The sequence below is a fragment of the Wyeomyia smithii genome, chromosome 3 (genome assembly GCF_029784165.1).
Source record: "Wyeomyia smithii strain HCP4-BCI-WySm-NY-G18 chromosome 3, ASM2978416v1, whole genome shotgun sequence".
In the NCBI taxonomy this organism is placed as follows: domain Eukaryota; kingdom Metazoa; phylum Arthropoda; class Insecta; order Diptera; family Culicidae; genus Wyeomyia; species Wyeomyia smithii.
This window is the reverse complement of record NC_073696.1, coordinates 89,609,999-89,634,529: the sequence shown is the minus strand read 5'-3', so window position 1 is coordinate 89,634,529 and position 24,531 is coordinate 89,609,999. Positions and strand designations below refer to the sequence as shown.

Below are 24,531 nucleotides of genomic sequence, written 5' to 3'. Positions count from 1 at the left end.
TTTTTGTTATTTTTAACCTACACAATTGTGTGGGCTTGGTCGGAAAGGGATATCAAAATTTAGTGTTCATTTAGAAGTCTTTGTGCTGGAAAAAAATGTTTTTCTAGTGTGTTTACTTTTTTTCCATTTTTTCCCTACAACTCTCCCTCAGACAGTGTTTCTGTACAATCAGAGGTTTCTGAGCTACAATGCTTTGAAAGCTCTAAAATGACCTATGCCAAAATGCCCTTTTAGGAGTCTGTGTACGGTCATTCGATTCGTTCCGATAGTGTGCGTCGCAGTAGGCTCTCGCTCGTAAATGTAGAACGACCATAGGATCTCGCGCATAAAAAAATGGTTGAATGACACTCGCGCGTCGCAGAGATGCACACTGTCATTTGTTTGGCGATGTTATACCAGCGGCGTTATGAAAGTTATACCGCCTCCAGGGAGGAAGGACAATTCGATGCTTCTTATACCGAGCCGGACGATCAGACGGCGTGGTATTGAAGTCGGATCATTCTCTCGACGCCCTGCGAAAAAATTTCTGGTTTCATTGAAGAATCTCATAATGGCAGTTCAGTGATGAGTCAATATATTTGGGAGCAAAATGTACAGAAGATTCGACATTCGGCATTTTGAGAGTGTTTCTAGTTCGAACTTGAATTTTGTAAGTCTCTGAGCAGATGCAGTCACACATCAATAAAATTTAATTTCTTACCAGGAATTGTTGTCTGCAGAAATAATAAAAACTAACTTGAATAAGAATAAATCAGTTAGTTGAAATTTTAAAAATATGAAAGCACCTGGTGTCGATGGAATTTCAACCTATTAATTAAATTAGGAGTTCAATGAAATTTTCAGTACGAATCTTCAGTTCTATTGCGTATTCATGTTAAATTTATTCTTTTCTGTTTTTTTCAACTTTCACCATCTAGCATGCAGCAGATTCCCTGAAAACTACTCTTCACATGCCAAGGCCACTCCACCGCACGCCCAGCCCAAAGTATGTAAGTAAAAAGGTAGGCGACTTCCGGTAATTAAATCAAAATTCAATTTAGCACGCGTATTTCGTGTTTAACAGTTCCCAAAAGAGAACCCATAATTTATTCTGAACTTCAGTAACCATAACCGAGCGCGGTGGGACAGATTTACCGGAACGAAACCTGATACTCGTGGGAAAAATACACGGTAAAACCAGTTCAGGCAGTTGAGTCCTTCTCGGTAGCCGTACTTCCCGAATTGGCTATAGTCAATTGCAATGTGACAATAACCGAAATGAAATCATTATTGCTTGCCAACTTTTTGCAGCAAACACAGGGTAGAGCCAACATTAAAGATGCTAATGCCGAGATATCAGATAGAAGTAGACAAGCTATATTATATTTGATTTGTGAATAATCCTAGTGATTTATAGACAGAATCGAATCCAGCTAGTGTTTGCGAGCATGCAACTGTGACAGTATTCATCAATAAAATCTATATAAAGCCATAAACCAATTGTCCAAGTGTCAAATAAACCCTCATCTGATGAAAAAAAAATATACCGTACGGCTTAGCTGTTGATCCAATATTTACCAGAACAAACCAAAGAGCATGAAACATAAACACAACCCACCCGAAAGTTCTGACACGATGATGATCTATAGTTAGATATGAATATATCATCTATTCAGTAAGGAAAACTCTATGCACAAACAATGCCATTCGATGTCAGTTTCACTATCTCTAATTGTAAGTGAGTTCAACTGAGCATTATAGCTTGGCTTTTAGTTTCAAAAAACTCATCAACTTTATTCATACTAATCAAATTACAAGAGAAAAAAAAACAAATTTTTATAACTACGAACCAAATCGTGAATTATCGTTAACTGCTGACATGTTGAAATGATGTAAGTTTAGAAAAATCTTTTTAGAACAATGTTTCGACGTTATAAACGGCGGTCAAAATAAATAATTAAAACAAAGTCAATAAAAATGTCATCTCTGGAGTAGAGCGAAAACAGACAGTCTAGGTGAGCAAAACTTGTTGTTAGGGAAATTGATGTGATAATAATGCGAGACACACAAAATCAAATTTCTCCGGAAATGATTCGCTAGAAGAGCTTTCCGCAAGCAGAACCCCTTCCCGATGTCTGACCGTCAGCGCTGAGTCTTTCGGTTATTGGCAAACAAATATCAACGTTTCCTGAAGGACGAAGAGCGCGAATGGATGAGTGAAATTTGTAGTCATGGTCAAATGAAACATGTTTTTCTATCAACTTAAATATGCTTTTCTGTGAGTGAAAAATTTAAATTTCTAATTCAAACCAGAAGGTTTTATTTCAACAGTTAGCCAGAACAACCACTTTCAGCTGTCGTAAAAATGTCAGCTGACAAACGCAGTGATGGACAGCAACCAGACGGGAGATAAATTTGATGGTGGCATCAAGAACAGCGTAACCCATCAGGTGGTCTCATGTTTTACCAAATTTCAACTTGTATTCCACTGTCCCCCGCGGGTATTTCCTACTGAAACGCAAATAGGAGTGTCGTGCTACATAAGTGGCAATTCATCATGTTTAACGCTTTTATTCAAGTTGAATTGCGATTCGCTGCCAAAGTCAGTCAACCGTAATTACCTTTTTTAGAACGACCTTTTTACGCCTCGCGAACCCAATGTATCAGCATTCCCATCATGTTGCGAATTGTGCATAACATTATGTGGACCGCGAGGTTTACCCATGTCATCGAAGAAGAAAAAAAAAATACAACGCGAAGGGTGTTTCAGAGAAAATGACCCTCGGGAGCCAAAAGGCTCTGTGCTGCGTTCTTTCACCGTCCACTTCTAGTCTAGTCCGTAGGCCTGGCTTTAGCTTTCCTCCCTCACAGCATGATGAACTAAATTCTAAAAATATATAAAACCAATTTCTTAAACATACTAGAACCGAGTAGGAATATAGCCAGCCGGTCCACCTGGGACCCGGGAAGAGGACCAGAAGTGGACGTAACGCTTTGAAGTTTACTTCCTTTGCCGAAGGACTCAAATCAACAGCAGCAGCAGCAGGTAAATCAGTGGGTCTCACTAAAGCGGTTAGAAGCAGAAAAGTCCCAACAGAGAGCGAAACTTGCGCTCCTGGGAAATCAGATTGGAGGCGTTCATCACTGCCGGAGTCAGTTTTTGGAGGATGTTTCTACGCTTGAAGGTGGATGGGCGACAGATGAGTTCTCGTTTCGATAGAAAGAGAGCATTTCACAAAACTTTTGTAATATAGATGACCATCATTATTTTAGTGATTTTGTTGAATTGGAAAATTATCGTTCACCCCCGAATAAATTTGTATTGCTTAAGAACCACCGTAGAAAAAAAAACAGGAAACAGTTTATTTGCCTAAATCGGTATCATTACATATAATGAATTATACTCAGTTATAGTTGATATTATCATACTTTAAAATTACCTGGAATTGTAATTGTTATCGAAATTCGTCCTAAATGTATAGCTAATTTTCTCAGCCTTGGTTAAGTCATATTGTGAGATAATCGTTCCAACTCAATGTTTATCAAATGATATTTAAAATTTTTGATTTTCTCAATAGAATTAGTAAAGAAATTGTAAGAACCTTTGAATTTTATCTATGATTTGAACTTTGTCAAGTTCCAGGAGTGTAGCATTTTCTCTAAGTGTAACAATTCCAAGCAACAAGTTCCTAAAGGTCAAACACTGAATTTAAAATACAAAAATTCAAAAACATACTAATTAGTTGAATTAGTTTTAGTATTAATTTATTATAAAAAAACTTAATCTTCAGAAAACGAACAAACATCGCGAGTAACACTTCTTCGCCATTATGTGATTCTAGCATAAAATACCATGTAAAATCAATATTAGCATACTCCATACAGAAAACTCTTCTTCTTTGAAGAACAGAGCGAAAAAAAATAATATTCAGTGCATAACATTAAAAACGATGCAAGCCTATCTGCCTCAAAGCACTTACAAAAGCCGCTGCAACTATTACTCGCGGTATCCTTTCCCTTTTATCTCCTCGTGCCAGAATTATCCGAGATCACAATGTCATGTGTGATCGTCATCGCCGCTAGGAATTAAAGCGCATAATCTGGATTTTAATTTAACGCTTCGTTTTCGGTGCACAGCGACTTTTCAACCTCAGTCTAAGCAGAGCGACGACGGGTTTGGGTCCTGCATGACGGAAGTGGGTAAAGCGAAACCATGATGATGGGCTTCCGTGAACGATGATATCAGACCGCTAATTTTTCTGGTGAATAAATTACTAGGAGATTCTCCCAGCTGGTCTCGAGGTAAGATGCTGGCTTAACAAGCCAGTCGTCGTATGTTTGAGTCTCGGCTCGGGAGAGACTGTTAGTGTTAGTAGGATCGTAGCGCTAGCCCCGCAATTGTCCTGTACACTCAACAGTTGGCTGCGAAGTCTGTGTATAATAAACAGGAGGTCGAGTTCCGATACGGAATGTAGCACCAAGGCTTTGCTTTTCTATGACTAGGAGAAGTTAAAAACAAAAACAAAACAGAAAAAAACACGTGTGGCGATAAAATTTGCTTAAATGGGGATGCTTCATGTTTTATTATACCTAAAATGTGTGTTACAAACGTCCCCAAATCATTGTAATTAGTGAAGATTAGTTAAAAAAATATCCTTCGTTTATGTTCCTCGTGTATCCTTAGGTGAATAGATTTTATGGAAGTGTTAGATATTCAAGAGGACTATAGAGTTATACTCATATAATAAAACCCATATTATAAACATCAACATGCAACTAAATCAAGTAGATAAAATTTGTTGGAAAAAGTAAAATATTATCAGAATTTAAAGTCCAGTTGAGCTAGCATTAGCAATAACAAAATAAATGTACAAGTGTTTAATCAAAGATATGCTGTGCGAAAATAAATTTGTAAAATAAAATGAGAAAAACAAAACTATAGGGTTGCTGTCATCCGAAATGATCAACTTAAAAATTGTCTAGTGTAATAATCATGGTTTTATCAAAACTTATCTTGTACGCTTTTGTCAAAAAAATGGACGGAATGTGATTTACATTAGATCAGGCACATGTTTTGTAACGGTAATAGAGTTGTAACTGTGCTTTCGTTTTGTCCATAATCGTAGCCTTACTTAACCGAATGTTCTTACATTAAAGCATTACACTCATCGTAATGTGTCCAGCTTTTCTAGACGAAAAATCGACTACCCATTAGGCTTAAACCTAGCAGACACGCGAACGCAACTGTCGGAATGGTTACAGATTTGCCAGCACGATTGCAACCATCCTCAGCGCAGTAGCATTCCTCCCAGTAGACGCCATTTTCGTAAACTCCCCAGTTGCACACGCCAGTTACACCGGTCTCGGAAACCGAGGCGCATCGCCGAATGACCTGACGCCACCGACCGTCCCCTAGAATAGAAAAATATTCAAAATTATTCGAGAAGTGTTAAAAACTGGTTACCTGAAAGAAAAAAAATCTTTCGATTTTTAAAACCTTATCAACTAGTAATATTTTCGGTAAAATGATCATCAACTTTGTTTTAGGTAAAATCTGTCCCTGAAACAACTGTAAATATCAAAAGATACAAGATACGTGATTCGTACCGTATGCATAAGTCGTACACAAAGTTCAAATAAAAACTTACTTTTGAAGCAAAATCATAACAGTTCCTCAGTAAGGATGAGAAAACTTATGCAAAAATAGATGAAAATTAAATTTTCAACAGTTACTAATTATATAACTGCAGTATTTTTTCTGTATGGACTCCACTGCGACCAGTAGTTATTTGATCTTTTGTGGCTTTGTCCGGACGTTTTTGCTGTTCTCACATTTTTTTACCCTTTTGCAGTGCTACCTATTGAGAAATCACCTGCTCCGTGTTATAGTGCTTTTTGACTTCTCCTTCAGACTTAGTAACCTACTTCCTTCCTTATCGACCTTATCATATTCTCCTGCTAGTCTATGATCTTATCGAAGCTTTAGACCAGTGATTATTAGGTCTGGAGGTAGGTTTTTGTGTGGAAGAGCCTGAGAATAAACCCAAACTTAAAGTCCTTTAACCAACGAAATGAACCTTGTATGAACTTCCTCACTGCGACCAAAATTGTTGATCTATTGTGAGATGGGCCCAGGTATCTGCTGTATCTCGCACATATATTTTCAGCAATATCGCTGCATGCCTATTATTTATCCGTGCTTGTCTGTCATATGATTTTACCCTTCCTTTAACACGCTCACTGCTCTACTATACTGAGCCTCGTTCCTCCTGACAAATATCGCCACTTGTGAATTCCATGAAGAAATTTCGTTGTGCGCCCTTCCAGCCAGTTTTATTTATAAGAGGGACTTTTTTTTGACGTGGGACTACGTCTTTGTTTACTATATTGGGGTGCATTCTGTAAAATAGGAAATGAAACTGGCAAATGTTGCGTCAGATTTCAAACGTTAATAACAGCATAACCACAAGATGGATAACAATAACCAATATGTTTTACAACAATTTTGTAATATGCTAGTTATCACTCTGATTTTATTGCTAAGCGGTAAAATTGATAAAAAGTTTCAATGACAAATTTACGCGAACAATGAACCAATTACATGCGAGCATTCCTGGCACAGACGACGTGAATGGACACCATCCGTTTCGTGATGTTCTCTGTATCAATATCGAAATAAAAATTGACAGAGTCTTCCCGTCCCAATAGGTCAATTTATTTTTGCTTCCATGAGCTTAGACTAATATAATGTCTCAAAGGTGAAAGTTTTCCGAAAAGTTTGAAACAATCCCCATTCTTGAACAATTTCTCAACCTTCTTTCAGAACCTAATAAAAACTGACGTCTTGAAAGAAAATATGCCGGTAAAAGCAACAGTACCAGTGGGGTAAAGAGCCGCAGGTCTCTCGTCATCTATGATTGCAGCGGTACTTTTCTAATCGTACCTTTCAGCGGTACACTTCTGTTCGTATTGCAGCGATACTATTCGTACTGCAGCGGTATCATTCGTACTGCAGCGGTACTATTCGTATTGCAGTGGTACACTTTGTTCGTAAATTTCTATTCGTGTGCAATCGAAGAAGAACTGAAATGCTGCTGCTGATGGTGATTGAAAGTCCATCTCACAAATATGATTACCATGAATTACTCAACAAGAATTGTAAATTTTTGCAATGGATATTTATTTAATTCAATCTTCGATATTCACTAAATAATCGTGACCGGATAGGATCGAAAGAGTGAATTCCCAAATATGCACATTCATAGAAGAGTAAGAGCCTGCGAATGCTTGTGAATTTTTGGTTTATATACTAAGATTCATTCAGAATCTCTTTTAAAATTTCAAAATTGTTATATGATATATTATTATTCTAAGCTTCACCATAATAAACGTATATTTGCTGTCTTCGTAATACAATGAATAAAATGGAATTGTTGATTGCTACGATTTTTTGCTGGAACTTGTTAATAATTTTATTTAACATATCTTTTTATAAGTTTAGTAAAGCGGGTAATGTATGCAGTTTACGAGAATGCGAAAATGAACAGTAAAAAGAAAGAACAATTAGAACAAATTCATTTTTTTTTCTCAGCGATGTCGGTCGGCTAGCACTCCCTCACGGTTGTGATATCGGGTTCGATTCCCGATCGAGTCGAGGATCTTTTCGAGCTGGAAATTTTCTCGACTCAGCACTGGGGCACGGTGTATCGTTGTACTTATCTACGTTGATATTGTTTTTATGTGATGGTCGTGTCCAAGGTTGTGCTTTTTCGTGGTCGCTTTGTACGGAATGACCCAAATGAAAAAATGCAGTCCTCTCTGTCTCAAACATCCATATATACTAGGAAACTACTAAACCGATCGAAAAGCACATTTGTAAACAGGGGCCGGAAAAGGTTCTTATGATGGTTTGAGACCCCTTCCGCCGCTGGAAGGGGAAGTCCCATACACATGAAACACAAATTCTGCATAACTCAAGAATCAATTTGACAAGTGGAGGTTTTAGGAGCAAGAAATATTTCTGTGGCAGCTAAACACCCCTCTCTTCTCTGAAAGAGAGGGCTCTCATACAAACGTATCTAAATAAACACAAATTTCTGCATAACTCGAGAATCAATCAAGCAAATGAAACCAAATTTTGCATGTGAAAGTTTTCAAGGTTAATAAATTTTTGCATGGTTGCTGGACACCCGTTCCTTCTCTGGAAGGGAGGGATCTTATATAGATGAAACACAAATTTCAGCACAACTCGAGAACTAAAATTGGTATGTGAAGGTTGCTAGAGGAAAAAAATATTTTCATGCAAGCTCAACACCCCTCCCTCGTCTAGAAGGAAGGGCTCATATACAAATCAAACGCTCAATACTGCATAACTCGGGGACTAATCAAACAAATGGAACCAAATCTAACGTGTGAATTTTTAGGGGGCAGGAGAGGTTTCTATGTCAGTTTGAAACCCCTACATAGTCTGAAGAGGGAAGAGGGGAAATTTAAGATAACGACTTCCTGTTTCTGGAAAACAGCTCAAAATGACTGAAAACCACCCAATATGGGTATTTTCAAAATCAAGATGACGTACGGAAGCCAAGAATGTTCTCATTCCGATAAAATCAATCCTTTCACACAATTTGTCTTTTGAGTTTTAACGTAGCCAATATCCGACTCGGCATGCATTTGCAGACTATAAATAAATCGCAAGGTCAATCTCAAGGATGTATATGGAATCAATTGAAAATATTCAAAATTATTTGAATGAAGAACTAAATGGGCGAAACGAAGTTTCCGTGTCAGCTAGTGTAATTCTGCAACCACTAGGATAACGAAAACGAAACGATTCTAAAAACGCCAAAACCAAAATCGTTTTGGATCACATTTTGAAACTGGAAAATAGAAATGAATATTTTGAAACTGGAAAAATAGAAATGAATATTAAAATTTTTTTATTTGATTTGCAAGTAGATCGATTCATCTAAAATTTGAAAAGTAAATCGGTACAAACCCTGTGTTCTGAAAAAAACAGATTGTGTTGATTTATTTAAATCAATTTTCTTCAAATATTGCATCCTCTATCATTTTTGTGAACTGAAAAAGTATACTTTTCATTAGAATTTCGACATATTTTGAAACTCGGTTCAAACATAATATATTTATTAACCAGCTTTCTGTTCACTTTGCACGAAATAACGTCTAGTGAAACGAAATGAGCCATCGAGAAAACTAACATCACATGCAAAGCACGTATTAAATACTAGCATCCGTTCGTTTCTGGTAAATATCATAGATGGCAGACAAGCTTCGCTCAATGTTGAACATCGTGAACATGTTTTTACGCTCACGCTTTGTATGTGCGGCCTGTGTACACACCCGTACCTACTGTTAACGAGAGCAACGAGGTGTGGTTCAAAACAGAGAGCAAGTAAAATGGCTACAACCAATACATTTAAATTGAATCATCGTAACAAACCTACAAGGTTGCCGATTTAACTTACTGAAATTTCCACTTTGCTGTTCTTGAACGTATAGATTTTCAGGGTGAATTTTTAAATAACCAAACGATTAATGCTTGCATTCATGGTATTATCGCGACTTTATTTATGTTTCGATAGGTCGTAATTTTAACAACATCGTTCCCATTATCTCAAGTCTGCATGAGCACTGCCAGTTACCGAACATGACAGCGTGTACGGCGAAAGCGAGGATAAAATAACACACCGCTGGCATCTTTAAACATTCGTCGTGCCAAAGTTTGTGTGCTATCGATCGGCATGAACTGGAAGAGGGAAAGAGTACATATCCGACGTGTGTACGTAGAGTTTAACGCTGAACCGGAGTTAAACTGAGAAACAAACTGTGTTTCCTATGAACAAAACTTGAAAATTTTACCGTGAAAAATATTTCATGTGAAACAGGTATAATCCCAGCCTACTGCTTTAAAAAGTATAGTAGTATTCTTGTTTTGCTGTGCACAATAAACATTCCAAAGTATAACCCCAGTGTGAGTCGAAACCGCGAGTGCGAACGAAACTGAAGTGTTTTTGTTTTTTTCAGCAATGGCTTTTCGAAGGTATCAATTAATTGTAAGGGATCGCTTTTTTAAACTAATTCCAAATGAAAACATGTACCAATGCCGCATTGGAAGTTGCGAAAGTAAACTAAAAGGCATAGAGAGCAGCTTGAGAAGACACATAGCTCATCAGCATTCGAAGGTAGCGATGCAAATCGGACTGACGGGGTATTCCAAAAGGCAGTCAAAAATGCAGGATGGCCACGAGAGTCCAAGTCCGAAATCTGCCGGACACGACGAATTCCTTACCGGGCAGCTGGAGATGATAGCGTTTCATTCAGTTCCGCTCGATTTTTTCGACAGTGCAACGTTTGAAAAAACGATTGGTCCTGCGGCAAAAAATTTGGGTATCGTGTTCGCAAACGGATTTATCAACAAATTGATTTCCGTTGTTACTACACAAATAAGAAGCCTGATAGCAGCTGAACTGAAGGATAGAATGTTCAGCGTCAAATTCGACGTCGTATCTTACCGCAAGCGAAAACTACTAGCCATCAATGTTCAGTATATCAATGAGGGAAAATTCATAACAAGAACTCTTTCCGTTGAAGATGTAAGCAGTCCACAGTCACTGGAAGTTGTTAAAAGTCGAATAGACGCGGTATTGGAATCTTATCAAATAAACATGTGCAATGTGTACTGTTGGATTACAGAAAGTGGAAAAAACTGGGTGAAATGCGACCCTGAAAAAGTTGCAATGGTTCGAGTTAAAACTGAGGATGCCAGTAGTAACATCTTAGACAATATCACTTACGTTACGGTCGTCGAAAGCAATGAGCCCAATTCAACCAAGGCGAAGATCGATATTAAACCAAACGTTGGTGCGCTAGACGTCATTGATGAAAGCATTATCGATGAACTATACGAGCCGGCAATTATCGAGGATGACGCCGTTTCAGATCAACTTATTGAGGCACTAGAAACAATGTTTCTGCCTGACGAGGAAAAACATAGTGCTACAATTAAATGTGGACTGCAAACATTGTGCTTCATAGTTCAGGACTCGCTGAATTTACTAAATGACGATTCTCTACTCGCTATTAGAATGATCGTAGGGGCCACGCGACAGCCCGAACATCGGAGACTTTTCGAACTGGCAAATATACCACTTCCTAAATGCGATATACAAAAACGGTGGGGATCATTGTGGAGTATGATTGAAAGCATTTATAAGTATAGAATATTCTACGAGGACATTGGTGTAAAAATAAAGGAACTCGCTTTTACCCCTAACCATTGGACGTTCATTGAAGAGTTCATTGCTGCTTACGAGCCCATCTATAAAACTGCGGAATCACTGCAGACGGAGAATCTAACCATGGGAGACGTTTTCAAAAGCATTAAACTTTGTCAATACAAAATTAAAAAGATTTCTCCAGCAAACCGTTTCGTAGAACCAATTTTACAAGCATTGGAAGCTAGAATGGCATTCCTATTCGAAAAAGACCTGTTTCGTGTGGCTTTGCTTTTCGACCAACGTTGGTGCTTCTTAGACTCGCCGTATTATCCGAAAGAATCAAAAATGCTTGCAATTGTGAGTAAACGTCATGTGCAGATTTTTTTTAAATAAAAAAATAATCTATTGCTACTTTGCAGGATTCCGCGTTGAAAATATCTAATACACTCAAACGTATTCAAAATTACGCCGTGGAACCAGTTCCCAAGGAAGAATCCTCTAGGGAAATCCCCGAGGATGAATTCGAAGCCATGCTCGAGGAAGAGTGTCAGAACGAATCAATGATGGTGGATACCTCGCAGATCGATCTCAAGTTGAAGTTAATTCAATTGGCGAATACCAAAACTCGGAAGCCAATAGCGACCGACAATCTGGTCTATTGGGAAACTAAAAAACTTGAGGATGCTGAACTATACGAGCTTGCGATGGTTGCCCTGGGGTGTCATGCATCATCGGTTACTCTTAACCAATGCTACGATGCAATGAATATGTTCAAAGACAGGCAGCGAATGGGGATGTCCTTACACACATTGCACAATATAATGACGCTGAAGTTCAACCGAAATCTTATTCAGACCGCTGTCGAGAGTTCTAAACAGCAGCTGTTGAATTGAGGTTTCTCAATGATGTAAAATTTATAAAATACAGCAAAAATAAAATATGAAACGCTATGCAATTTGAGTTTCATAAAAGAGAACCATAGTACCCCCCTATGTTTTGTTTTTCAACACGGCAGATTTAGACATTTTGATTGCTCACCTTTTCGGCAGACTTTGCTATCAACTTTGTGATGCTCAAGAACTCAAGAACAATTGTTAGTATTTTAGAAAAATGAACTATCAATTATTCAGCATTAATACACCCGTTAACATACAAAATAGCAAAACCGCATGTACTACTTACAAATAAAACCCCTGGGACTCTGTTGGACGACCTTCATGCAAAACGACCCGGGCATATGAGATTCGTCACTGTTACATTCGATGGCAATATTCTGGGTCCGGTTGAACGCCTTATAGGCTCCACAGTTGTCCACCCCCTTCGGATCGGTCTGCGAGGAACATTGAAAGCAGCGCACGGCTATTGCTGCAAAGGGAAATCATTCAACGCATTAGCGTGAGAGTATTTAAATTAAATCGAAACTAGGTAACTTGAGGCAAGCCACTGCTTATGGGAGTGGCACCTTCGTAAGCAATTACGATTTACTACCTGTTTGGCCATGTAGGTGACGGCTAAAGTTTTAGAAACCATTAACTCACCTGAGCCAAACAATGCTGCTAGCAGGATGAATAGAAGCGATTGATTCATATTCACAGTGCGGGAGATTCACAATGAGGTTCTATAATTTTTAAAGCACAAAACAAACACAATCTGCAAGCGTAACATTCAAACATGAATGTTTACAGTCATATCTCATACTGAACTAAAGCTAAGACCAGAGATGCCAGATGTTTTTGAAAAATGTCTGCAACTGCTCGAAAAACTGAAAAAATCTGATTGAAATTTGAAGAAAATCTATTGGTAATTCGAAAAAATTTCGCTCGCGCTGGTAAAAGTCTGTGAAAATCTGCACACATTTTGAGAAAAACTGCGCAGATATAAGGAGACTCTGACAAAAATCTGCAGAAACTATGGAAAATCTGTGAATATCTGCAAATCAATAAAAATCTGCACACGGACTCTAAAAATCTGCGTTTTGCAGACAAATCTGCACATCTGGTATCCCTGGCTAAGACAAGACGCGACAGCTGGCTTCTTATTTTTCTTTTCGTAACGGCCGTCATCCCCGTCGAAATTTTTTTGAACGTTCCATACCGTTGATGCCAGAATGATTATTTTTAACAACTTCTGCAGGTCAATGAAAATAAAACAAATTAAAATTGCAATATATAGGCGAATAATACTCAATTTTTATTTATTATTTTATGTTCAATAAAGCATACTTCTACTATCAAATTTTTTCTTCCTAAGTTTCTTGGTACCCAAATTATTTCTTCCTCAGTTTCTTGGACTTCAACCGAAATAGTAAAAAACGATTTATCAATGCATTTTTAAAGTTATAATAGTGATATACATTACTCGGTAATATCATGTACCTTGCATACTTTTGCATCATTATTTATGAACAATGATAATAGCTAAATTATGACTCTCCAGCATCACTGCTTTACAGTGAAAAGTAACCTCGTTGTATTTTCTGCGTGACGATTGCGTTATCGGATTCAACCAATCAGCAGCCGATTCAAATTGGTTGAATGTAACGGTGACCAGCTGTCGCGTCTTGTCTTAGAACTAAAGTGCAAGTTAAACGTCAAGTTTGTGTTCAGGCTTTTCAGCAGTGCCAGTGCTGACGTCACCGTTTGCTATAAAAACGTACTGAAATTAAAGGGGTCATCAATAAACTATGTAAATTTGTGAAACTTAGGTGAAATTTTACAAACAAAAAGTGAGTTTTAGCTTTTAACTCATGAGTCAACAACTAGGTATCTCTACTGATAGAAGAAGTACAAAAACAAAGTTTTTGATTGGGAGAATAGAATTCTCAATATACTTCACATAATTTTTGAGTTCTCCGGTGCGTAGGACTTCAGAACAAATTGCCCAAAATGCCAGAAACGAGCGATTATGTTTAATCCAACCTTAACGCACCATAATCGCGGTCGCTATAATGCGTGTTCGTAATATGCGAACTTCTCTGCTTACGTCAGATTTGCGGTTTCTGAAAAATTAGCAACACAAATGTTGCCAGATTTATTTTTCTTTTGATAAAATGTATGAAGACTTCAAACTGACGTAGGCAGAGTTGTCAAAAGGGTGGGTAATTTATTACGAACTATGCATTTTATGGTTTGCCATTATGGCGCGTAAAAAGCTGGATTGCATATTTAGTTTTCTTGATTTTTTTGACCAATTTAAGCTCCACATCCTCCAAAAGAAAGGTATTTTGGTTCTTTATGGTACCGAAGCGGGTGACCGAAATCAATAAATTGGTTCCCTAGATATGACCGAAACATGTTCTGGTAATATAATTATCATGATCAAAGCAGTACCATAAGACATACGTAACACTGGCGTTTTTTTTTTTTGGTACACGTTGCCCCATAGTACTCCGTACCTCGCCCTGTCAAACTGCTCGATAAATAATGAACAAAATGAATTTTCTTTTTCTCGGCCTTATCGAGCTCCAAAGAAAATCCCATAAAGAACTGTCAAAAATTTATTTACAAAATCAATACAGCATTTTTCGAGTAAGAACGAGTCAAATGCAGGGCTGCGCAGGTACACTGCCTTAAAAACAACCTAAACAGTGATTTCTTCAGAGCGTGGTACCATTCGAGTAATTCATTTTGTACCAACTTTTTTGGAAGATTTCTTCCTGAGTGTTACGTATGTCTTATGTATGTGGTATTACCGATTTAAATCGGTTTTAAATGCGGTTTTAGTTCCCGCAGAATGTATCTCGATCAGTGCTGATAAAAGTCATTTTCTCCAGCAAAATTCTTCGAAAATTACAGCCAATCATTTTCAATTTTCACTTCCAATGATCGCAGCACTCTTTCAGATACACTAGATTTTCGTCCTAGGAACGTGCTGTTATACTCAGATAAAGAGATCGCGCGCATCGTTCACGGTTACGGAATCAAATTTGACGACAAATCCAACCAAATAATCTTCACTTCAAAGCGAAAAAGAAAAACAAACAGTCCACTCAACCAAAATGAACTTCACCGAAACACTTTTTCACTGACACTAACCGATGCCTTGACAATCTTCGTTAACTGATAAACTGATTTTGTTGTCTTGTTTCCATCGCATGAAATATAATGAGGTGTTTTGACAGTTCACTTCCATGCAAAAAGCGGGAAGGGAGAACTCTGAAAGGATTGTAAAAAATAACGTTTATGGATACTTTTTATCACTTTCACTCAAGAGTGTCAACAAATAGCAACCCTGATCTCGATATAGTGCGGTTAGACGTAATCCTTCGTCTTAAACAAATACTGCAAATGCAAACTAATAAATTGAAAAAATAACCACAGCTTCAACGCCAACCTCTTTCAGCAAAGCTGATGTTTTTCTCATTTTTTCATATAAAAATCCACTTTGCCGAGTAAAGATGTGGCACATAACATAAGAAACAACTTTGTCAAAGGTACCGTACTTCTATTTGCTAATTCTAATGAACCATTATAAAGTTTTCGTTTTCTTTTTCTTAGTATAACTTTACATTGGGATTTTCTAAAAAAAATCAATGTGCTACAATGTTGTTTACTATAATAAAACACACAAGTTCACCGAAGAAAGTTTTTTTTTATCTTTTATATCTATTTAGTTATTGAATTAAAATACACTAAAGTAGGGATACCATCCGTCCTGATTTAGCAGGACATGTCCTGATTTTGAGATCCGGAAAAAACCACCGCGTAAATTCCGGAATCCGTGTAGATTCTGCAATCCGAGTGAAGAGAAACCGAAATCCGTGTGCCGTGTCAAATACACGTTTTGATAAAAAAAACCGGAATCCGCGTAAATTCCGGAACCCGCGTAAAAAAAAAACGCGTGAATTCCGGAAACCGCGTATAAAAACCGCATGAAAAGCGACACGGGAGACAACGATATATAAATACCTGTATCTGCATTGAATGGTGTTTTACTTATACTTCAATATAGAAATGGTTTAGTATGCAGATATTTGCAGGTTCTGAAGATATCTGTTAGCAAATTAGTGCATTGTTTTATTACAAATCGTCCAAAACCAAACTGCCGCTATTCGCATTATAGTCCTAAGTAAAATTTGAGTTTCTCATTTTTTTTGCGATGATGGGTCCATCTTGGCATGCTTTTCAAGAATAGCCGTTTAAAAAGTCAGGTTTGATTCCCACAACCTCGATTTTAATGGCGATTCTTGAAAAGCTTGCCAAAATGGACCCATTTCCGCAAAAAAAAAAAAACAAGAAAGCATAGAACTTTAACCTAGTGCCCAAGTTAATTTTTAGACGGACTTGTTTCATTATGGTGCTTATTACGGGAGTGGGGAGTCACTTCACGGTGAAATCAGAGTGAAGTGAATAAAGTCTTATTACGGGCCTCAAACGGACAAACAACACAGTAGAACATTGAAAAATCACTACTAAATGTTATATTGAAAAAAAAAAAAAAAGATTTTAGTGGCAATCAGTTGTACCCCACAAAAGTCCATTTAAACTGGCAAATAGAAGTATGGTGCCTTTGACAAAGTGGTTTATTATAGAATACTCTACAACTTTGACGAACAAAGTGAATTTTGTAAAATTTGCTTCTCACTGTTTAGTGGATTAATCACAAAATCGCAACCTTTACAAAAAGGACAGTAATTAATGGATCAACTTTGCTGAAGGCACTATGGCTCTAAAATCATTTTTGCTTAGATCAAAATAATTTCGATCACGTTTATGCAGCTTTGGAATCAGTGCGCGGTCATGTCTCGAACACTACTTCCTAGTTTTGGACTTGAGAAACGATTTTAAAATACTTTAATGATAATTGAATTTAGATAGCACAGTTTAATGCACGTTTTACTTCAGCGTTTTCCAGGCCAACATTGTGATTGCTTCTCTTTTAATTACCTATTATAATATCTTTTTCCTCCATTCCAACCGGAGTTTACAATCTAGTACTATTAGTCGGATAACACTTGAGCAAACATAACCCTAGTCAGGTAACACTTGACTAAAGCGCTCTATTCAAATCCTCTTGATAAAAGTATGCGTCTACACACTGGCGTAGCGTGGTGGGGGCGGCGGGGGCGGTCCGCCCCGGGTGTCACCCTTCAGGGGGTGACACCCATGAGGAAAATTTTCATACGTGTCACCTTCAATAGGGTGATATCCGTGAGATTAACTATCAATTAGGTGGAGGTCACTGTGAAACCCCGAAAATTATATAAATTTACTTTCAAGAAAATAATCGCAACCATTTTTTCAAAAATCGGTAGATTTAGTTAAATCGAAAACGAACGTGATATCTCTCACAATTTTGGGTAACAAAATGATTTCACTGCAACCTGGCGGGGGTGACACCCATGGGAAAAGGGGGGTGCCAAATTTTCCGCCCGGTTAAGCTACGCCACTGCGTCTACATGAAGTATGTATAATTATTGAAATAGAATTGTAGGTATTCTTTTTTTTATAATAAATTTGCTAGTTTTCCGTCGTCCGAATAAATCACAAGACAAGCAGTTTTCTGATGGCCAAATTAGTAGCGAAATATTGATGTAACGAAAATACATTTCCGTATTGTTGATTCTAAAGATAATTTACTTGTTATCAAAACTTGCTCTACTAGTTTTTAGGAAAATAAACGTCAAAAATCATCAACCAATGCCAGCTTGTAAGATTTCCATATCGACAGTGAATTTTCTATTTTTTTTGCAAGAAGAAAGTATGCTTGAAAAAAACAAATAAAACTGTGTATGAAAAAACTATCTTTATTAAGCACTTTTAAAAATGCTCTACAGTACATATTTACAGTTCTATTGTACTTGAAAATAAAATGCAAATTTATATTTATTTAAAAATCTAAACTCGTTTTGGGACGGAATAGTTTCTTGTAAATTATGCTTAAGGCTAAATTATTTTTTCTCCTGCTCCACAAAACGTTTAAATTAGATATAAAACATACAGCTAAAACATTATTCAGTGGAAAGGCACATAGTAATGGAAAGTTCCAGTAAAGCACAGAGGTATTACTTTATCATTGTGATAGTCTTAGTAACTCTTATGTTGTTACTAATCAGATCAGTTAATACTTATCTGATTTCGAGCGGTAGAGATTAAAATACATTCTTAAAATAAACAATTAAAAATGAAACTGAGTATTGAAACCCCGAGGATGTATAGAAGATGAGGTGTGTACTGTGCAGCACTGTTGCAGCCATCCTTGCTGTTGCACGTGCAATATTCCATGAAAATATTATAGGTTCCACTTCGCATCAGACAAAATCGTTCGTCTCCCTCTATTCCGGGTTCACCCATAAATGCACAGCTCCGGAAGTAACGCCATTCGCCATGAACTTGAAAAAGGCATATTTTGTTAATATGTTCCAGCAACAGAACCACAGCAATTTACCTTTTTGGCGAATTTTACGACACATGGTGGCTCTAACTCCCGGTAGATGCTCCTTAGGTTCAACCTGCCTGCAGTCCGTTATAGACAGTGTACTATTGTCGAATGGGTCGGAACATTTCGGATCGGAGTCCGATCGACACTCCCAACATTTTATCGCAAATCCTGAAACGGTACTCTTGTATTAGAAAATTCAGCCTACCACTGCATTAATTGCTTCAATGCTCTACATCAGCCTGTTGCTGGTTTATCTCTACATCTAATAGCTAGAAATTCGTTACAAATTCGACACGAATATGAGAAATGTATCAAAATAAACGAGAATTACAACTTAATATTGTATTTAGGGGCCAATTGTAACAATAAAAGGTAAATTTTGGACACAATTTCTAGCCAAATCACTAAACATAAACTTTAACGATACGTGATCGATTGAGCATCATCATGGTATACACACCCATTTGCACGGCGAAGCTTATAAACACAACCCCAAAAATGAATAAATAAACCGAATTTATCCCCATCCTGATTGAAACTGCTACCAATTACAATAAACACAAACAATTTTCACTTAATCCAGTCAATTCCGCACGCAAACGAGGTATATAAACCCCAAAAACTTAAATTCTAGCTCAAAGCAAAGCAACTAGCGTACACAATTTTTAAAGCAATGTCTATGTGTGCTAATGATCGAATGCATTAGTGGCCCCTCGCTATACTGGTTTTGCTATAATCGTAAACGTCAAAACGGCGTTTGCAGAAGTAATGTGCAAGAAGGAATTAATGAAAAGCCGCACCCTTCGTCAATTGATACAGAACATTTGTACTTCTCCGACTAATGACGGTTCACAGCTAAGCAGGGATGCCACATATAAAGATTTTTCTGTATTGCACAGATTTTCGAATTAAGGAAGCAATACAGAATTTGTGTTACTGAATTACAGAATATTTCCAAAAATACAGATTTTACAGTTTTTTCGTTATTCCGTCGAACTGAAATTAACTTCAAATGTTGAATTCGATCTAAAGATTTTCAAACTTTTGTGAAAAAAGTAGGAGGGTGGTATTCAAGACACGACCGCATGACGTTGGACTACGGTATTCTTATATTCCATTAAAACAAATAATAGAGAGAATTGCAACTCTAGTATTTGCTGCAATTTTATCTAACAGTGCATTTCTGAATGCTGAGACGTTAAAATGTTATAAATAATAATATATACTAAAAGAATGGATATCTTTTATTTAATCGCTGTCATTTCATACATATTCGAATCAACCTTTTGTTTGCTGCACTACCAAGACAATCATTTAATTGAGCGAATTGGTAAAATTTTCCTATCTAAGCAAAAAGCAAACTTTACGAAACTTTCTGAAATTGGAGCCCAGAACGATTCAAACGAAAATTTTAGATTTGAAAATTGTTTGACATTTAATCGATAAAACTCATGCTAGGTTAGTTCCAGCCCAGCATATAACTTCATGTATTTGAAAAACAAAAACGTTTGGTTCAATAACTCAATATAGCAAGAGCTCAATCACACGTTTTTCGGTAGTTGTTATCAAGGTTTGGGCGAGTGACAGGATAATATCTTAACTTCTTCAGTTGTGATTTAGAGCATTTCTAATTGTTTTGTTATTTTTCACGATAGCGACAAGTTTGTTTCTTTCTCTGTGTGCGAGAAACAAAATCAAAACCGCGCACCGAGAAACAAAAACGAAAATTTAATGAATGCTCATTGAGAAAACTTGCAACTCTTTTTACCAATAATTTATGATACTCAAAAGAACCCGTTTTGATCTAAATCAAATTTCTAGTAAATAAGTGTTGATCATTCATAGGTAGTAATTTTTCCTCGATGAATTAAGACTGGCTGAAGAAGTTAAAACGCTGCTGTAAAATCAAATTCACAACTGTGTTCGTTAAGACATTTTAATATTTTCAATGACAATAATAATCTTCGATAAACTCCCGCTATAGTTATTCACACACATGCTATAACTATCTAAACACGCGTTAAAACTATTCATACACACGCTGTAGCTATAGTTTTTTATACACACATGCCGAAGCTATCCATACACACGCTATTCCTTTCCATACATCCGATACAACTATCTATACACACGCATAAGCTATCCAACCATGTGCTATTACTATCCATACATACGCTATAACTAATCATTACACACGCAGCAGCTATCCACACACAAGCTATAACTATCCGTACACACCCTGAAGATATACACGCAATAGCCATAATATGCTACACATGCTAGTGTCTTACACACGCTATAGCTAGCCATACACACGCAACAGCACCATCCCTATCATCGCAAATGTCATAGCAATACAGATGCACATACGCTATATGTGCACACTGCACACACTGCACACACACCCAACGTTTTCACCCAACGATATCTGAATTGGATTACCGCTGGTGGGGTCCAACTCAGATCGAAGAAGAACCGAACTGAATGAAGAAATGCAGCTGCCCACTACCTCCGCCGCTGCTGCCTGATACCACCGCTCTGGTTCTGCTGCAGCTCAGTTTGGCCGCTGGAATCAGCCACCGCTGCTGATTATACAAGACCGGCCTGGTGGCCTTCCACTTGTTAACTGATGAGGCCTTCCACTTGCTATGAGACGACACAGGCTATTATATAGCCCAAAGCAAAAATCCATCCGCGAGCAAACAAGAAGCGAGCTTGTGATTGGTTGAATGTGCACGACTTTTAACACAACTTTTAACTAGTTTAGTATCGAAAACATATTTAAATTATTATATGACAATCTTGCGCAATATTTCCCCTATCAATCAAGCCATTGGTGTTTAGAATCTGTTCAGTGGTAATGATAAAAGAAGCATTTTAAAACGGTGTTGAAACACCTGTTGCAGCTACCGAAAGCGAGCTCGTTATTGGTTGAAAGCTGCGAGACTGTTTGCAAAGTCAGATCGGTTGTATCCGTTAGTGTCGACTGTGCTTGTGAAGAGAGGTGGTGATTGGTTGCTCGGTATGATTTAGACAATCGATGTGATTTATCAATTTTTCAATAGTGTATCTCGAACAATAGGTTAGTTTTGTTACATAAATTCAACCGTAAAAGAATTTCTGATCGGTTGATGCCAAAACCTCGAAATTCTGAAAAGAAATGACTGATATATAAGCGCTCAAAACCTGACCACTTTTTCCTGGTTTTCCCTGGTTGAATTACTAGATTTTGAAATTCAGGTGCCTAACTTCGATATAGACGTTAGTCCAACGTCAAAATGTTGGTATCGAGGCAGAAGAAGCGGAATGTGGCATGGAGGAAGTGCTGAGACTGGCGTTTTGAAATATTTGTCGGGATTTGTATGTAGAATTCGTGAAACAAATTGCAAAGCGGTTCGATTTTTCCTATCCTGTTCTAAAAACGGCAGCCTAATTCGATCCTTAAACGTTCGTAAAATTGAACAAATAAATATAAATATTAACAGTACAAAAAAAACAAACTTTATGACAGTAAGATTCATTGATGACTTAACTTAGTCTAAGTTGTAGGACACCATTAGGCGGGATGGTAAATTAATATTTTCGTTACTATTTCGTTATATGAGAGAAATTTTCTAATAACTTTACATTCTCTCCACCGCTAGATGTCGATACTTAAAATAAAGAGATTTGGTCTCGTTTTTGGTTTTTTAGCTGCATATCTGTTCTGTGGCTGTAGCCTCCTTGAATTCAGTATAAGGCAATCCATGAGACAGTTGCAATCAGCTGATTCCAGTCTGTTCTCAAATTATGACTGCTTTATGTATGTTCGATCGGTCTCAACTTGGATGCAATCCGGATCCAGAAGCGTGAAAAACAAATGTTATCCGATCGGTAGCTCCAGTATCGCGAGTGCCAATCCTAAATACAACAATGAAAATTCCCCAAATGACTCGTTTAGAGTGACTTTTGAGGGAAAAGTACTCCCGGATTTTGTCGAGCTCCACAAGTTTCGACTACCCGTGAGACTTTTCTTTCCAAAAGTCATGACGTGTACGAACTGTTTGCAGTTAGGGCACACGAAGACCTACTGCAACAAGAAACCTAAATGCTCCAAGTGTGGTGAAATCTCCGAGATTAACCACGCTTGCGGCGATCAAGGGACAAAATGCTGTCTTTGTGGTGGTGATCCACATGAAGTCGTGTCCGAAGTATAAACAACGCTCAGAAGCGTTAAAAAAATCGCCAAAACAACGCTGTAAGCAGTCATTTGCACAGATACTGAAGACTGCCTTACAGCAACAGGAAAACCCATATTCCAGCTTGGAACATGACGATCCCAATGATGATGAAGAGGTATATCAACCTCTTCCGTCAAGTGGAGCCGTGCGTTAACGACCAAGCGTATCTTCCCCCAAGCTTCCTAGAAAGGAGCAGAAGAAAACACATACAGATACCCCAAGTGGACCACCTTCTAAGCAAAATATTGCTAAGCCGTCACCTCCAGGATTCAAGCTTAATCCTGAGGGTAACAATTTCGATAAAGAGTTTCCCAAACTACCAGGAAAACAATCTGCTTCCGCCAATAAACAGTCATCGGAATCTGAAATACCGACCACTGATGGACGTATCTCATTCAAAATGATCGTTGAATGGATATTTACCACTTTTGGTCTATCTGATTCCCTCAAGAGTATGATTTCGACTTGGCTTCCAACAATTTGCATGTTGGGTAAGCAACTAAGCACCAAATGGCCCCTCCTCGCGTTCGTATCCTTCGATATCTACATCAGACAGCCTTAATGCTAGACAACAAAAGTACATGCAAGTAGACAAGGACATGGGCGTAGCCAGAATTTCAAATAGGGGGGGGGAGGTGGCAAGCTCTTCAAAATTTTAGAAGTACAAAAATGGTACACTAAGGTCGCTTTTTACGCGGTTGTTTTTACGCGGGTTTTTATCGCGGCTTTTTTCACGTGGATTCCGGAATTTACGCGGTTTTTACGCGGATTCCGGAATTTACGCGTTTTCTTACGCGGCACGTATCCCCCGCGTAAAAAACGACTTTAGTGTGTTTTGAAAAATAGAAATAAATACTAGTCTCTAGTGATTGTTACATCAAGACAACCAGTGAAAAGTTGTCCTTGACATCAGAGTGGAAAATTGGATTATTCTTTGTCCAACCTCGAATATAAATAGATCTTCTTTACTAAAAACTCTTAAGTTCATTTAAACCTTTGGACATATTATCTTGGCGACGAGGATCTCAAGAATCCACGAACATGGAAGAAGATAGAGTTGATCAGCAGCTGCAACCGGGAATTCAAGATAAGATTCACAAGATGGCCCAAATTTTACAGCGAATAGCGGTCCAGCAGCAGCAGCGTCAGTATCAAACCCCGGAGCAGATTTTGGAGTCCCTCTCTTCGAACATCATTAGCGAACCTATACATTAGAGAAATGACAAGACACTCACCGTTAAGGCAACTGTCAACATCAAAACGGATAACGGCAATGCAAATTCATACAGCTCGCCCGTTTTGATGTTGACAGTTGCCTTAACGGTGAGTGTCTTGTCATTTCTCTAATGTATAGGTTCGCTAAACATCATCGAGTTTGTCTTCGACGAAGAAAACGGAGTTACGTTCGGACGTTGTTGTTTAACCGCTACCAGGACCTCTTCGAGAACGATGCAGGCCAGCTGAATAATGCGGCGAAGGTACGTTTACTTCTCCGGAAGCTGGACACCCATTCGCACAGCCGCTATCTCAACTACATCCTGTCAAAGCTTCCCAAGGACGTGAAAATTGAAGACACAGTCAAAATTCTCAATAAAATCTTCGGGCATCAAACGTCAAACGTCCCTGAAGCGGTTCATGTGTCTTTTCACGATTGTTGTTGACCATCTGCCGATGAACACTCAGCGAGCAGAGAGCACTCAACCGCTGTTCAA

General features: G+C 37.9%; 4 protein-coding genes across 14 annotated transcripts in view; 2 read left to right on the top strand and 2 right to left on the bottom strand.

Moving 5' to 3' along the window:
• Nucleotides 1-4,915, top strand: part of LOC129732802 (probable G-protein coupled receptor CG31760) — a 177,562-nt gene extending 172,647 nt beyond the window's left edge. For 9 of the 10 annotated variants that reach the window (XM_055694065.1, XM_055694068.1, XM_055694072.1 and 6 more), the window contains one exon: nt 918-4,915. The gene's annotated coding sequence lies outside the window, so the exon portion shown is untranslated. The remainder of the gene's footprint in view (nt 1-917) is intronic. The other variant, XM_055694069.1, reaches the window with a different exon arrangement.
• LOC129732805 (uncharacterized) lies at nt 3,368-12,942 on the bottom strand. Its single transcript, XM_055694077.1, has 3 exons — nt 12,758-12,942; nt 12,402-12,584; nt 3,368-5,391 (listed from the first exon to the last, which is right to left on the bottom strand). Exons 1-3 carry the CDS (start codon nt 12,804-12,806, stop codon nt 5,168-5,170), a joined length of 456 nt encoding a protein of 151 aa, XP_055550052.1. The 5' UTR covers nt 12,807-12,942; the 3' UTR covers nt 3,368-5,167.
• On the top strand, nt 9,698-12,169 carry LOC129732804 (uncharacterized). 2 transcript variants are annotated; one of them, XM_055694076.1, is made up of 3 exons: nt 9,698-9,887; nt 10,027-11,576; nt 11,639-12,169. In XM_055694076.1, the coding sequence occupies exons 2-3, from the start codon at nt 10,029-10,031 to the stop codon at nt 12,110-12,112; spliced, it is 2,022 nt and encodes a 673-aa protein (XP_055550051.1). In that variant the 5' UTR covers nt 9,698-9,887; nt 10,027-10,028; the 3' UTR covers nt 12,113-12,169. The 2 variants fall into 2 exon arrangements, with proteins under 2 accessions (XP_055550051.1, XP_055550049.1); XM_055694074.1 differs by having other exon boundaries at nt 9,698-9,960.
• A 5,002-nt stretch (nt 12,943-17,944) lies between the features above and the next one.
• Nucleotides 17,945-19,304, bottom strand: LOC129728334 (uncharacterized). The gene is made up of 3 exons (XM_055686771.1): nt 19,060-19,304; nt 18,606-18,767; nt 17,945-18,549 (listed from the first exon to the last, which is right to left on the bottom strand). Exons 1-3 carry the CDS (start codon nt 19,124-19,126, stop codon nt 18,323-18,325), a joined length of 456 nt encoding a protein of 151 aa, XP_055542746.1. The 5' UTR covers nt 19,127-19,304; the 3' UTR covers nt 17,945-18,322.
• Nucleotides 19,305-24,531: the final 5,227 nt, after the last annotated feature.